Source organism: Pelobates fuscus, chromosome 3 (genome assembly GCF_036172605.1).
Source record: "Pelobates fuscus isolate aPelFus1 chromosome 3, aPelFus1.pri, whole genome shotgun sequence".
Lineage (NCBI taxonomy): Eukaryota > Metazoa > Chordata > Amphibia > Anura > Pelobatidae > Pelobates > Pelobates fuscus.
In genome coordinates this window covers 31,963,085-31,976,381 of record NC_086319.1, presented here as the reverse complement: position 1 = coordinate 31,976,381, position 13,297 = coordinate 31,963,085, and the positions used below count along the sequence as shown (strand labels likewise).

Sequence of the window (13,297 nt, the reverse complement as noted above, 5' to 3'; positions counted from 1 at the left end):
CACTGTACTCTCAGTACTGAGTAAAAATCCCATGCAGAAAACACGAATGGGACTGTTCTCCTAAATGGATCTGTGCCGTAGCTCTTTCGGCTAACTGATTGATCCACTCATGGTTTTACAATTTGTGAACGGATTTTGAAAGTTTGGGAGGTGATCAGATTCTGAGCAATAAAGAAAATGAATTGCACAAAGTTACATGTTCTTCTCTTCAATTTGAATTGAGATTTAAAATGTAATAGAATCAATAGTTAGAACAATGCTGTCACACTAGTGTGGCAAAACAGACATGTAACGTTACAGATTCTTACTATCTAGCATCATGCTGAGATGGGCACTGAAAGCTCTAGCTGTCTCCCAGGCCACTCGGCAGCACCTGTTGATGGGGCATCAGTTGACATGTTAACAGCCTCTTATTGTTAATGGTGAGAAACCCGAGTTTTTATATGAAATTGGTATGGGGTCCTAGCTGGAGCCTCGTCTATTGTGTTCAGTGAGTGACTGTTGGCAGCCAGGGCAACTTGAACTTTTCACACTAAGCCATGCTCGGGGTGAAATGCCATGTATCTTAACAAGCAGGGGCTATTTCATCCCTATACTTGGAACATTATATGGTTAGCTAATTTAATTTCTATTAAATAAGCCGAGGTTAAAAAAAAAAAAAAAAAAGAAAGTTTAGTCACTCTTTGAACCTTTAAAATGAGGCGTTCAGTGAGTTAAGTAACATCAGAAGCTGTTTAAATAATCTGGCTCCAGACAAATAGCATGAAAGCAAATAAACAGAATGTGCACTAGTTTTCAATTCTGACTTGAAATTATTTTACAGCGCTGGAGCATATGTTTCCAATTTACAGATTTGCTAGCAAAACAACCCATACTTCCCTCATGTTAAATCAACCATGTTAATCTCTAATCACGCCTGCGTCTGAGCAGAGGGAGCATCGCTGGTATGTGATGCACGTTGTGCAGGGAATCAAGCAGGGGTATTGTTAGATAAATAAAGAACCTTGTTTTGTATCCGTGAAGCTTCACCGTAAACCAGATGCGGGCTCATCCATCTTTTTTCCTTTTGAAGAAACTAGTGCCGTGCTTGAGTGAATGCAGTGCTGTGGCATTCCCCTTTGTGACATAATGCATACCACCAGTCCAAAGCAACAATACGCAATGGCCCATTTGCAAGAAGCAATTAATAGTTTCAACGCAAAGTACACCGAAACTATTAAATGCATATTGAAAAATGTGCTTGATTCTCGAGTACTGGCACTCCTTTGCAATTATATGCATGATGTCATGAATAGAGAGAGCTATGTAGATTCTGACCACATGTTTTATATTGATTAAGCCAGCAGAGCTAATGGAATGGAATTCATGAAAGCTACAGAGTTTTTTTAATGTGTTCCTAACATGTTGATGTCGTAGTGTCTTGGTCTTGGGTTGACTCTTGGCCTTTCAGAAGTAAAGTACGTTTTATCATGCAGAATTACAACAATCTCGAAGCAATGCAAGGCAGTCCTCTACATAAATAGTTTTATTTAGTTCTTTAAAAATACATATGGCAAGAACATGAATACGTATGGTGAATAAAAATACAAAATTAATGAATAACCTCATAAAATAAAGTGTCCAGGTAAAACTATTAAAAATACTGTGAAAAAATAAATAAAAATTCATGTCCAAAAATATTTTGTCTAAGCACAGAAGTGCAATGTCTCAACAGCAAAAGAGTCTCTCTAAAGAGAGTTCCAAAATAGTTACATTTATTTACTAAACTTAGAATTGTGGACAAGTCTAAGAGGGAATTGCACATTTTTGGAACAAAACAATGAAACTGCAAAAACTCGGGAACGTTGTTTATTTTCCCAGCTTGCTTATGTTTTTTTTTTTTTTTTTTTTGTATTTCTACACAGTTCACAGATTGGTGATAAGCCCCAGAGTGTTTAGTCTCGATTAGTAAGGAGTGCATATGATAACAATAGAAACTGGCGGAGATGGAGAAATAAGAACTATAACTTTGATATTAGTTTGACCAGAGCCTTGGAAATCTGATATTTTATTTTGCAGATTGTAAGATGAGAAAAACCACACCAGAACGCTTAATGTGGCGATAGTTTCTTTTAAATGCATAACTACAACTAAACATACCAACAGGGATGGGTGGCTATTTAACATGTGTTTTTATTTATAAATCACATTAATAGTTTATCACAAGTTGACAAATGCTCACCATGCATGTAATTGTTTTTGACAGTATCGTGGGGAGCGAGGACATGTTTTTACCTTGGTTTAATTTGAAGACGGTCTTATTTTTTTTTTTTTAAATAACTCACTGTTCCTTCCATGGCTTGAGTTCTCATTTTGCTCACAGGCTATTGGTACTTGGATCATTTTCAGCATTACCTTATACTTTATCCTAAATTATTTACATTGTCTGTCCATCCGCTTGCTTTATCCCTACCCTATTGAGAAGTGAATGAAACATTTTGAGGTTGGGATGAGTCATTTGTATTGTTAAAATGCATTCCACTGCAGACTCTATGATTGCTTAAAATTGCTCTTCAATGCTTATAAGGATACCCCTCCCATCTTATTATGGGAAAGCAATCAAATAGTGTTATGATATGCAATTGTAGGAACAAAATCATCCCTAACAGTTCCCGATACTGTGTGTTCACAACTGATTTTGAAGAATTTCATTTTAGGTAATGCTTCAAAGCAAATCGTTGCTACAATGTATTATTTGATTTAGGTAGGATTTTTACAAAAATGTAAAGTTGCGCTTATACCTCTGGACTTTAAAAATAAAATAAAAAATGGTTCTATATTTCACAATGTGTACATGCAGGACATTTTAAAAAGATTTGACACCTGCTTACAAAAATGTGGTTTGTGGAGACCTGTATGCTCACTTTTTATTTAGAACTGTTACGTCTTACAAACGATTATGAGTGACAGATTCTTCCCAAGCATTTTTTTGTTTTAATATTGTGAGCTCATTAGTGTTGAAAAACCATTAATATCCGTGTAAAAAAAAAAAAAGAAAATTCTGCAAGGAATGCCAACCAATTGACTTATTTTTAAAATAATTGATCATACTATTATGGAAAATGTACTTTATTAGATGCAAAATAATATTTTCAATATTTTAATGTTACACTTCAATGTAAATTGAGATTGAATGTTAACATTGGTGACAGCGAATGATGGACTAGTTACGGGAAGTTATATGAGAGTTAATTAGACTAGGGATAATATTGCATTGCACGTTTCAGAACATTGCATGACGTCTGTTTCACCCTTTTCTATAAACATGTTTTTATATGATTGGTAATAACATAGGCATGCAGGTTAAATATAAAGACTACCTGCTTATATCGTGGAATACTACTGTAACTTTTAGTTGTATAATTTCTAAATAAATTCCTGTTAAATATTAACTGTTTCATGAACAGAACTGCAATTATTTAGTCTGACCTTAATGTCACATTCACCCAGGGCAGGCAAAGCAGGAGAAATATCTGCTGCATAATGTCTTAAATGATATAGATATGAATAAAATAGATGTATGTCATATATATAAGTTGAGTTTCATACAACATGCAGTTTGTTATCAATGACACATAAGATAAGACACATTTTGCTGTCTCTGATAATGCTAGCATGTCACTAAAAGTGGAAGAATAATAGAGACATTTGTTCATACATGGCTACCACCTTTGCAGGTCAATCCAATCACCAGTCAAGTTCTTATCCAACCAATTGCATTATCCTCCATATTTGGTCATTTTAGTATGCAGATCTGTTCATTGGTGTCAAATTGTTCTAAATGTGGCTTTCAGTGTCCAACCATCATTATAGCTAAATACATAATTACCCAGCCCCTTAGTTCTGCACATATTTTGTTTACTCATAAAACCCCCCCACAAAAAAAGTAGGTGATGCAAACAATGAATACTTCTCTAAAACAAAATAAAATGGAGCCTGTCTCTCGTAAGTTGTTTTCAATTTTGCTGTCACGAAAATTGTTCAGTTAAACTGTTAAACTCTCTTCACCACAGACACACTTACTATAAAAATGCGCCTTATAAATCTATTTATTCACTTGTAACTTGAATGGGCACATGTTCTACAAGTTAGTCAGAAGGGTTCAGACACAAACATATCGGCCCTTAAAACTCCTCTACTCCACCTGTACCCATACTTCCTTCTTCCGAACTAGTAACTAATCACATTGATTTATTAGTTTGTCTGTAACTCCAATGTACAATGCTATGTTCAATCAAAGTATTATTCATTTCTACAGATATGTGGTTTACACTTCCCTATTACATAAAAAAAAAGATGTTTATATTTAATAATATTAATAATTAATTTAAATGAAATCCAGGATGTTTTTGAGAACTGCTCGAGTAGTTTAGTATCGAGTGCAGTTTATTTATAACAGTATTTCTCTATCCCTGTGCTCAAATACCTCTGATGGGTTACATTCTGTGAGCTTCTAAGTTGCTTTAAATGTCTACATCTGCCAATCTTTGCTGAGACTTGGACACATTGTTCTGATTTAACCTGTTCACAATATGATTTTTTTTTAGAAAAATCAGTCAAACTGAATATACATTCTTTTGTTAGATATCAAACTGAACATTGTAACATACTGTGCATCACACTGTCGTATCATGTGTTCTGCCAATGTCTTGCTCTCTTCTTTCACAAGTTTGAGTATTTTAATCTTGTCTGTTATAATTTCCTATTCCGTCTGAAAACATTATAGGAACACATTGTTAAACCTTGCACCGCATATATTCACAGTAGTCCCATCCACGTTCACCCCAACGCTGTGTTTTGCAATGTATTTTATAAGGAAATAGCTTAAACAAGTTTCTTATATGTGGAAATCATTTCAACCTATTCCGTCTGCCTTCTTTTTTTTGGCATTAAATACAACCCATATAGTTTGGGTCATTGAGATTGTTGTATCTTTTCCTGTTACATTGTTCCAGTCCCCTGTTGTTGCCCTTTCAGATCATTCAAGTTCCTTGTCACTCCTCTTGACAAAAGGATCATTCCAGTCCCCTGTCATTCCACTTTGAGATTGTTCCAGTACCTACAACGGTGAGCGTATTATGATTTAATGTGATTATGGGGTAGGAGGGAAATAATACTGGCACATGAATAATGATTTAGAAATAGAACAATATGCATGTGAAGAATTTGAATTCTGTTTACCCTCCCCAATCTACAATGACCCAATTTACTTATAGTACAAGTTAAATAACAATAGTTGAATAGCATTTATGCAAGGACATATATGATTGCAGTACTAAAGTCCAACTCTTCGTCTAATGTTTTCTACTAATTCTAACAGTTTAAATTTAATTCCAACATGTACCATGTTTAAAAGCTAAAGATAACATGAGATTCGAATTCAGACAGATTATCTGCCCCGTCATCTCCCCACAAAGTCTCCTACTGACATAGCCTTGAATTTGTCTCATTAAGAGACAGTAGAGAAAAGGACTTAAGCACTAGTTAATATTGTGTCAAATATTCTGTGTTCACCTGATACTTGCTGAACTGTTTCATATTTCTCCCTTCGTTGTCATTTTGTCATGCTCATTAATTCATGCCGTTTGACTACCTCTTGTTTGTGATCCATGCCATACTTTTAACCCCTTAAGGACCACACTTCTGGAATAAAAGGGAATCATGACATGTCACACATGTCATGTGTCCTTAAGGGGTTAAAACAATTGCCATAGATATGCCTTCCCAATTTCTAAACCGATATTATACAATGTTTGCCTCATTCCCCTTATTTTCTCCCACAGTTTCTCAACATTTATTCTGGTCACCAAAAATATTAAGTGAAACCTGTGACTACATTTTCTCCATCCTAGCTTAAAGGACTACTAAAGGCACTCAGACCACTTCATCTCAATTAAGTGGTCTGGGTGCAGTGGCCTTTTAATGTTAGACATTGCAGGGTTTACACACCAATAGCGGCTGTCTTGCAGATTGAGAACCAAGTCAAACTCGGTTCTCAATCAAATACTTTTCTTGGGCACTAATCTCCCAATGCTTCCCTACGGGGAAGCATTAGATTATCTGAGATCATCAAGATTTATGATCTCAGCCAATGAGGTGGGCAGCAGCAAAAAGAGCAGTGCAGCGTGGGTTAGAAGGTAAGAAAACTACCTTTTTCCTGTACTCAAATGGAGGACTAGACACCTACTACTACATGGCAATGTAGTGTTAGGAATAATGCAGTTTTCGTGTGCTTGTATTCCTAACGCTATAGTGTTGCCCCTCATTCTTTTCATCACATCCATTTGTCAACTACTTGTCTTTTACGTAACTCACAATTACACCCACTGATGATATTTTTATAATAATTACGTCTTGTGTCTTACATTGTCTGCTATAATATCATGTATTTTGTCCATTGTGCCTTGCTTTATATTTTCTCTCAGTTTACTGCTTCCTTGTATCTATGCCCTTCAAATATTTCTGTAAAATATTACGTGTTAAAAAATAACATTTTGTATTATGTTTACCAAAGAGACGGAACTGGAATATAAAGCATACTTGGTGGTAAATGTTGTTGGTTAGTGTCTTTCTTATAAAATGGCTACTCCAAGCATTTTATAACCATTACAGCCTGCAGGAGTACATTAGTCCCAATTTCCACTTATGGGGAAAACCATTTTGCTGTCGTTTTCCCTCAACTTACTTGGGTCCTCGCTGGGCACTGAGGGTTCTCCAGTGGCTAGTTACACGCAGCTGACTTCTGCAGAGCTGCATAAGTTGGAGGTCAATCTCACAGGTCATTCATTGGCTGAGAGTGCCAGGTTACCGCTCTTAGCCAATGAATGTAACTCTGTACATGAGAATATGAGAATATTCAACTCTATGCAGTGGAAAATGCAGAGAATTTACATTAGCCATCCAGTACTCACTTTCTGTTCTGACTTATGATCCCCCAGATGATGCTTCCAAAGTTGGAATTACATCTCCGGCAGCTAAGGGTGTTAAGACTATGTATGTGCACTGTCATGGTGTTTCGAGTAACCCTTTAACACTTTAAAAATAAAAAAAAATATTAAATCGATTATTTCTCATGCCTGTAACTGCAGATGATACAATGTTTAGATTATTTTAAAAGAATAAATGTTCTTACAAACATAACATAATAGTGTCAGTCATCATCTCACTAACCCTCAATGCTCAATGACTAGACCTCTACAATTTACTGGTGAGCATTCTATTAAAATGCTGGAGTATAGAGAAATACTTTTTTATTTTTTTAAGTATAGCAGCATTGTTTAGTATATGTTGGCAATAATACCAATATTTTCTACCTGTCATTCATGTAAACATCGTGGCCATATGTTAACATGCAAATTCACATAAATAAAATGCAATAAATATAGCCATTTAAATCATTAAGCTAAGCAGGATAGTATGTGTCTTTTGTTTGATAGTTTTTTTAATACAGATCGATACATGTGTAAGCAATGAATGATTGTACAATGTCAACTGGTTATACTTTGGAAAATAAGCTTTCGGTGCCGTGCTTATACGACTTTGTGTCTGTAGGTAATACCTTTTTTTTTAGAAATTGTTACAGAAAACCACTAACCTTACTCTGCAGTTACTTAAGATTTTCACATAACACTATATGTTGCAATTATTGGAAATCTAAACGCTGCAAATGTTTTCATATTGTGGCCAGATATTTATGAGGTGTAATTTTATACTGCATAATGTAGGACTTCAATCTTGGGATTTGGATAAATACCTCTGCATCTGACATCATGGGAACAGCATTTCCTGGATATCCGTCTTATGGCTATATTCTTTATTTTTCTAAATCTAGTAGTAAATCTGACAAACTTTCATTTTAAAGACTTTTCTGATGTTTTCTTTTTTTTTTTTTTTTTTTTTTTTGCCCGAGGCTAGGTCAGAATTGTCTGAATCCATTTACTCTGTGATACCTAACAGCTGTCAGATCGAAAATAATATTTTTAAAAAGTCAACATTATGTTTGATTTAAAAGCCAGTTATACACAGGGAAAAAAAAAGCATGTGCCAAGGATTACAGAAGTGTGACTCCGTACATTATCATCATGCATTTTCTTAAGAGCTCCTTTGTTATATATATCCTCCTTCACGGTACCTGGGGGATGCTTATTACAGGATCATATTGTCCTGTACTCTTATTTGAACATTTGGAATGAATGGACTTTATCGTTCTTCCTATCTTCTAAAATGCACTGCGAATTGAACAAGAATTGTTAAAGGAATTGCAAATGTTAGATAAAAAAAAAAAGCTGAATTGGCAAATTCACCAACACCAAATTTTGCAGTTTGGCTGTTGTGCGATACAAATTGCAATTTCTTTGTCAATTCTCTGCAATCCCTAGTTAAGGGAATAATTTCAGTGAACTGAGATAGCAACACCATAAATCAGCCATTTTCTGCCAACATGGCACCGAAATGTTCTACATTTTCAAATACATTCTTTATTCTCTTTCTAAATAATTTTTTTATTTCTTCTAATCAACTGAATATTATTCTGCAAATCCTTCAAATGCTTTTTCCTCATGCGCCCCCTCCCCCCCACCAGCATGTTTTTTATGGGGTTATGTTGTTATGTTATCCTAATTCAGTTTTATTCATCTGCATTCCAGTCATTTTGTATGTTTTATATCTCTTGTTTGTTTTATAGTTTATCAACAAATAGAAAATCATACGCCTGTTTAAAATATCCATTTTTTTTTCATTATCTTTAAGCAGAATAATATTCAGTAGATAGTGAGTTGTGTTACATTGAAATACTTTAGGCTAATGTAGCAGTTAAATATTAAAAAAAACTAAAATGAAAAAAACAACATTTTATGTGAGTTATATCAACTTTGTAAAAAATAAATGTATAAAGTGGTTTTTATTTTGTTTCAGTTCATAAGAAACAAACAATGACTAATGTTACCAAGAAGCTGCATAGGTTCGAAGATTCTGCATAGGTTTACAATCTTTGTCTTTCTAAAGTAGCAAATGCACATTTAAAGAGAGAAGTGATCTTCAACAATGTCCTTTAACCTTCTGTATGTAAATAAAAAGCAAAGACAATTAAAACAGAAAAAATACATAACTTTTAGTTAAAGTCAGTTTCATGCACCTGAAAAGAATGAATGTAGTTTAACCCCTTAAGGACCAAACTTCTGGAATAAAAGGGAATCATGACATGTCACACATGTCATGTGTCCTTAAGGGGTTAAACATATTTTGAACTCAGCTTTATTACATAATTTTTGTTGTGTTACTGACACCATTCTGTCCGACACATCTCATGAAAGTGCAGAGCCAGGACATGTCACACTGACAGAAAGGACATAACATATATATTAAATATTATCTGCAAAGAGAAACAAACTACTGTTTAGTGAAATGTACAAGTTGGTAAACAGTTTGGCATCCCCAGTTTAATTTGTAGAGTTAACGGGAGAGGATGATCTATGGTGCATTAGGTAAAGTATCTTCAACATAAGATGGGTGTACATTGGATTTAAGACCTGTTTCTCATATATAAATGTTGAACCATCCTGACATGACATTGGAGTGAGTTAATTGGCCAAGAAAAATTATCTTTCAATGTTTGAATGATGAAAAGTCAACTTCAGCAAGTTTCTCCTACAAGTTGATCTGGGTTAATTTTGCACAGTTATTGTTAATAAAGGGACAAGATAAATCACAACTAGCATGCTTTGTTTAGCAAATAAATGCCGCTGTAGACAGTAAACAAATGATGAAGTGTACCTATGATGCTTAAATAATAGAAAGTAAACTAACAATCAAAGAGCATTACTAGGGTGAAACTAGGGCCATCTCTAAGAGATGTGACATTCTATCAGTTTTAATGGTGTTATAGATGTTAAGACTATTTGACTTACAAGATATTATCATTTACAGACAGTTAAAGGGATTATTAACATCTGCATGTAGTTTATTTATTTATTTTTAGAAATATTGGTATATATCAACAAGGTGATTGAAAATAAATTCAGTGAAATTACCAAAATAAATAGCAGATTTTTTGTTTAATAACATTTTTATTACGACAAAACTGAGGATGTTTCAAGGTGTGGAGTCAAGTTGCATTAATAGACCATGACTACAATTAGCTCAGTATTTTAAAAAAAATTATTAATTTTCTATATAATAAACTAAAAAACTTACCTTATACCCAGTACAGAAAAATACAAATATCTTTGTACTTACTACATCCCCAGCCATAATGAACCACTTGTGTCTGCATAAAACCACAGGGAGAAGTCTTGGATTTTATAACTGAACATCTGAACCCCATATATCATTGTGGGCTCCTACACTGCTTCGCCTCAACACTGTTCATTTATTGCTCTCACTAAGCGGTGAAACTACTGACGGTGCAGCTGCACTGGGGCCCGCCCACTTTGGGGGCTCATAGGGTGGCCTGTGCAGTTAGGGCCACCCAACAGCAATATGTTCTATAGGGTCAGTCATGCACTGCGTTCCTTTAATAGCCCAACCGGGCCCCTGAAATAATGGCAGCACTTGGAAGAAGTGAGAGCCGATCACTTCCTCTCAGATAAACAATGACCCGTGCGGGAGAGACAAAGGGTTGCCGATTGGGAGAGCCAGCGCCTAACTCCCAACATCCTCAGCCAGCACACTGGTTACCAGGGAAGCCACCCTTCTGTATCCAAAAGGTAGGAAACAGGAGAGTGGCTAACAATTCTTGCACCGGGGCTCTCGTACATTAGTTCCGCTACTGATTGTAGACATATCTCAGCAGTATCTGAAACATCTATGGCACTTTCTTCCAGTCAGTCACACACATACATACCACAACGCATAGATAGATGGAATGAAAAACATATTTGCATTAATATGTAAGAGACATCTTCCAAACTTTCCCAGAGCACTAGCCTTTCAATCAAAGTGGTTATTTTGGTTTATCAATTACATTTTCATTTTCAGCTCAGTTTCCCGTGCTGTCACGCTAACACCATTTTATTCTGTTTGTAGATTTCCTGGGCAGATAATGCCTGTATTCTGAGGGGATGGAAGTATCTACAAATGTATTTTATATATATGTATATCATAGAGCGTTACATCTAAGTTAGTGTTTTGACACTTGCGCTAGATAAAGATGCTGATTTTTTTTGTATTATTCAGTAGCTCAGGCTGCCACAGTTTTGTTAGACATGAAGCCCCAATTGTTAACTCTGCGAAATATATACATATTTATTAACTACATAGGTACAGTTAAGATCCCTTTAATTTGGATGTCACCAAGAACGTACAGATCTTACATGATGCACATCCCGCGCGCATCACAAAAACACTCATTTATGACATCAGTGTTTTATTTTGTATCCTATTGTGTGTCAACATGGTGAAATCATTTTATTTCTTCTTATTTGCATCTTTTAAACAAAATCTGTAAAGACCTCACTTATAGTGGTCTCTTAGAGACCACTTTATGTGCAACACAGCTGTTCGTTTCAAAGTACTTTGTAGCAGCCTGTTTGATAGAGGGCTCTTTCTCTCCCGCTCCCTCTGCATATATTTAATGTGTATATAACACAGATACATGACGGAGAGATAATCTGATCCTGCTTACTTCTTCTCTGTTAATGCTTTTGCATCCTTGGTTCACTCAGAGGGCCATAATTTAGGGGACAAATGTTAACTCTGTAAGTTATTCCTGTTGCATCGTATCTTAATAGTCTTCTGCACCTAATGTTTTTTTCAGAGCAAAACACCTAACATATGGAAAGAAAGGCCTTCAGCCAGATTGCACCCTGGTCAAGATAGAATCCCTTAGATCGAGATTGTTGACCTGCAGCATTCCAGCTGTTCTTGGCTCTATGTGTTACAGAGAATTATAAGAGTTTTTGGCCATCTAAGATTCTTTTATTTTAGATTCTAAGCCATGGGTCTAGGAACCAGGAGGCAAACAGCAATGTACTGTAAGAAAATATGATGCTCCATTTGTGAGAGCTCATTTGAGCAGGAACCTCAGCACCTTAATTTCTTGTATGCCCAACTTGACTTGTAGCAACAACTTGTTAGGTCCACCTTTTGTACAGTACTGCAAAATCTGTTGGCATATAACCTACCTCCCCCCATTTTATCTCTGCAGCTGAGAACATTGCTGTTCTGCAGATCAGCAATATTTTCGTTGTAGTGCTTCTAGTGACTGTCCAGCAAACAGCCACTAGAGGTGCTTCCAGTGACTCTGCTATTTCAACCAGATTGTCTCAGAGACACCTTCTGATTGGTGTAGCACTGTGTTTTGCTGCGCATGTGCAGTAACCTCCACGTGCTTTTCTATGGGATGATCTCATCTAAGCTTTTCTGCAGAGAGTGATGCTGCGAGAGAGAAGAGGTATGTAATATCATTTGTACTCCCTGCAGGTGGGGTCTGGGGACCTAAACACCCTGTGATCTATAGCTAGTGTTTCTTTCATTGTAAATCCTCACCTACTTGTTTCCCCACCATTAATGTTCACAGTTATTGCGTGTACCTCTTATCTTAAAATAAAATTATTTAAAAAAAAAAACAAATAGACAAATCACAGTCCAGTTCAGTCCTGGCACAAGCAAGGCACATATTGTATTGGAGGAGTAGAAATAGAAACATTGTTTCAGTTTCCCCACTTCCACTGACAGGAAAGGCCAAAGGCCAAAGCTTATAACATGATTGACAGGGAACCACGATGTAGGCACTCACTTTCAGGACAGAGATTAATATGATGATATCGATTTCTGTATTTCTCAAACACCACAAACACATTCTTGTTAAATATAGGGGACAGGCAAACATAATATCAAACATCCTGTCAGTTTCTGTTTAAATCCTCCACCACCTAAATTTATGCATGAAAATAAAACTGATAGCACAAGAACCTCGGTAAAAAAAAATTAAACAAATAAAATCTAGATAATTACAACCAGACAGCTGAATGAAAAATAAACGTGCAGCCCTAACTTGGTAAAATGTACACCTCCTGTGTCATAACTGCATTGCAAAGAACTTTCTTGTTCGATGCCAAGAATCCTCTCCTTCCAACGGAATTTGAAAATTTCTGAGCTAATTTTATTATACTCCAAATTGCACCGCAGGGAATCTGAACATTCAGGGCTAATCTTCACATGTGCCTCCAAATTGCTTTTAGTAAATGTCCAAATTGCTATTTGGATTTGGAATTTTTTTTCCCTCAAAATGTTTAATTGAGAGCACATTCAATGCCAAATG

At 35.7% G+C, this 13,297-nt stretch overlaps 1 protein-coding gene across 12 annotated transcripts in view; it reads left to right on the top strand.

Moving 5' to 3' along the window:
• The window catches only part of FOXP2 (forkhead box P2), a 203,906-nt gene that overhangs the window by 184,694 nt on the left and 5,915 nt on the right, over positions 1-13,297 (top strand). For 8 of the 12 annotated variants that reach the window (XM_063446859.1, XM_063446856.1, XM_063446862.1 and 5 more), the window contains one exon: positions 5,017-5,106. The exons of the other annotated variants lie outside the window; for them this stretch is intronic. In XM_063446859.1, the coding sequence (XP_063302929.1) occupies positions 5,017-5,106 (90 nt within the window). The remainder of the gene's footprint in view (positions 1-5,016; positions 5,107-13,297) is intronic. 12 annotated transcript variants of the gene reach the window in all.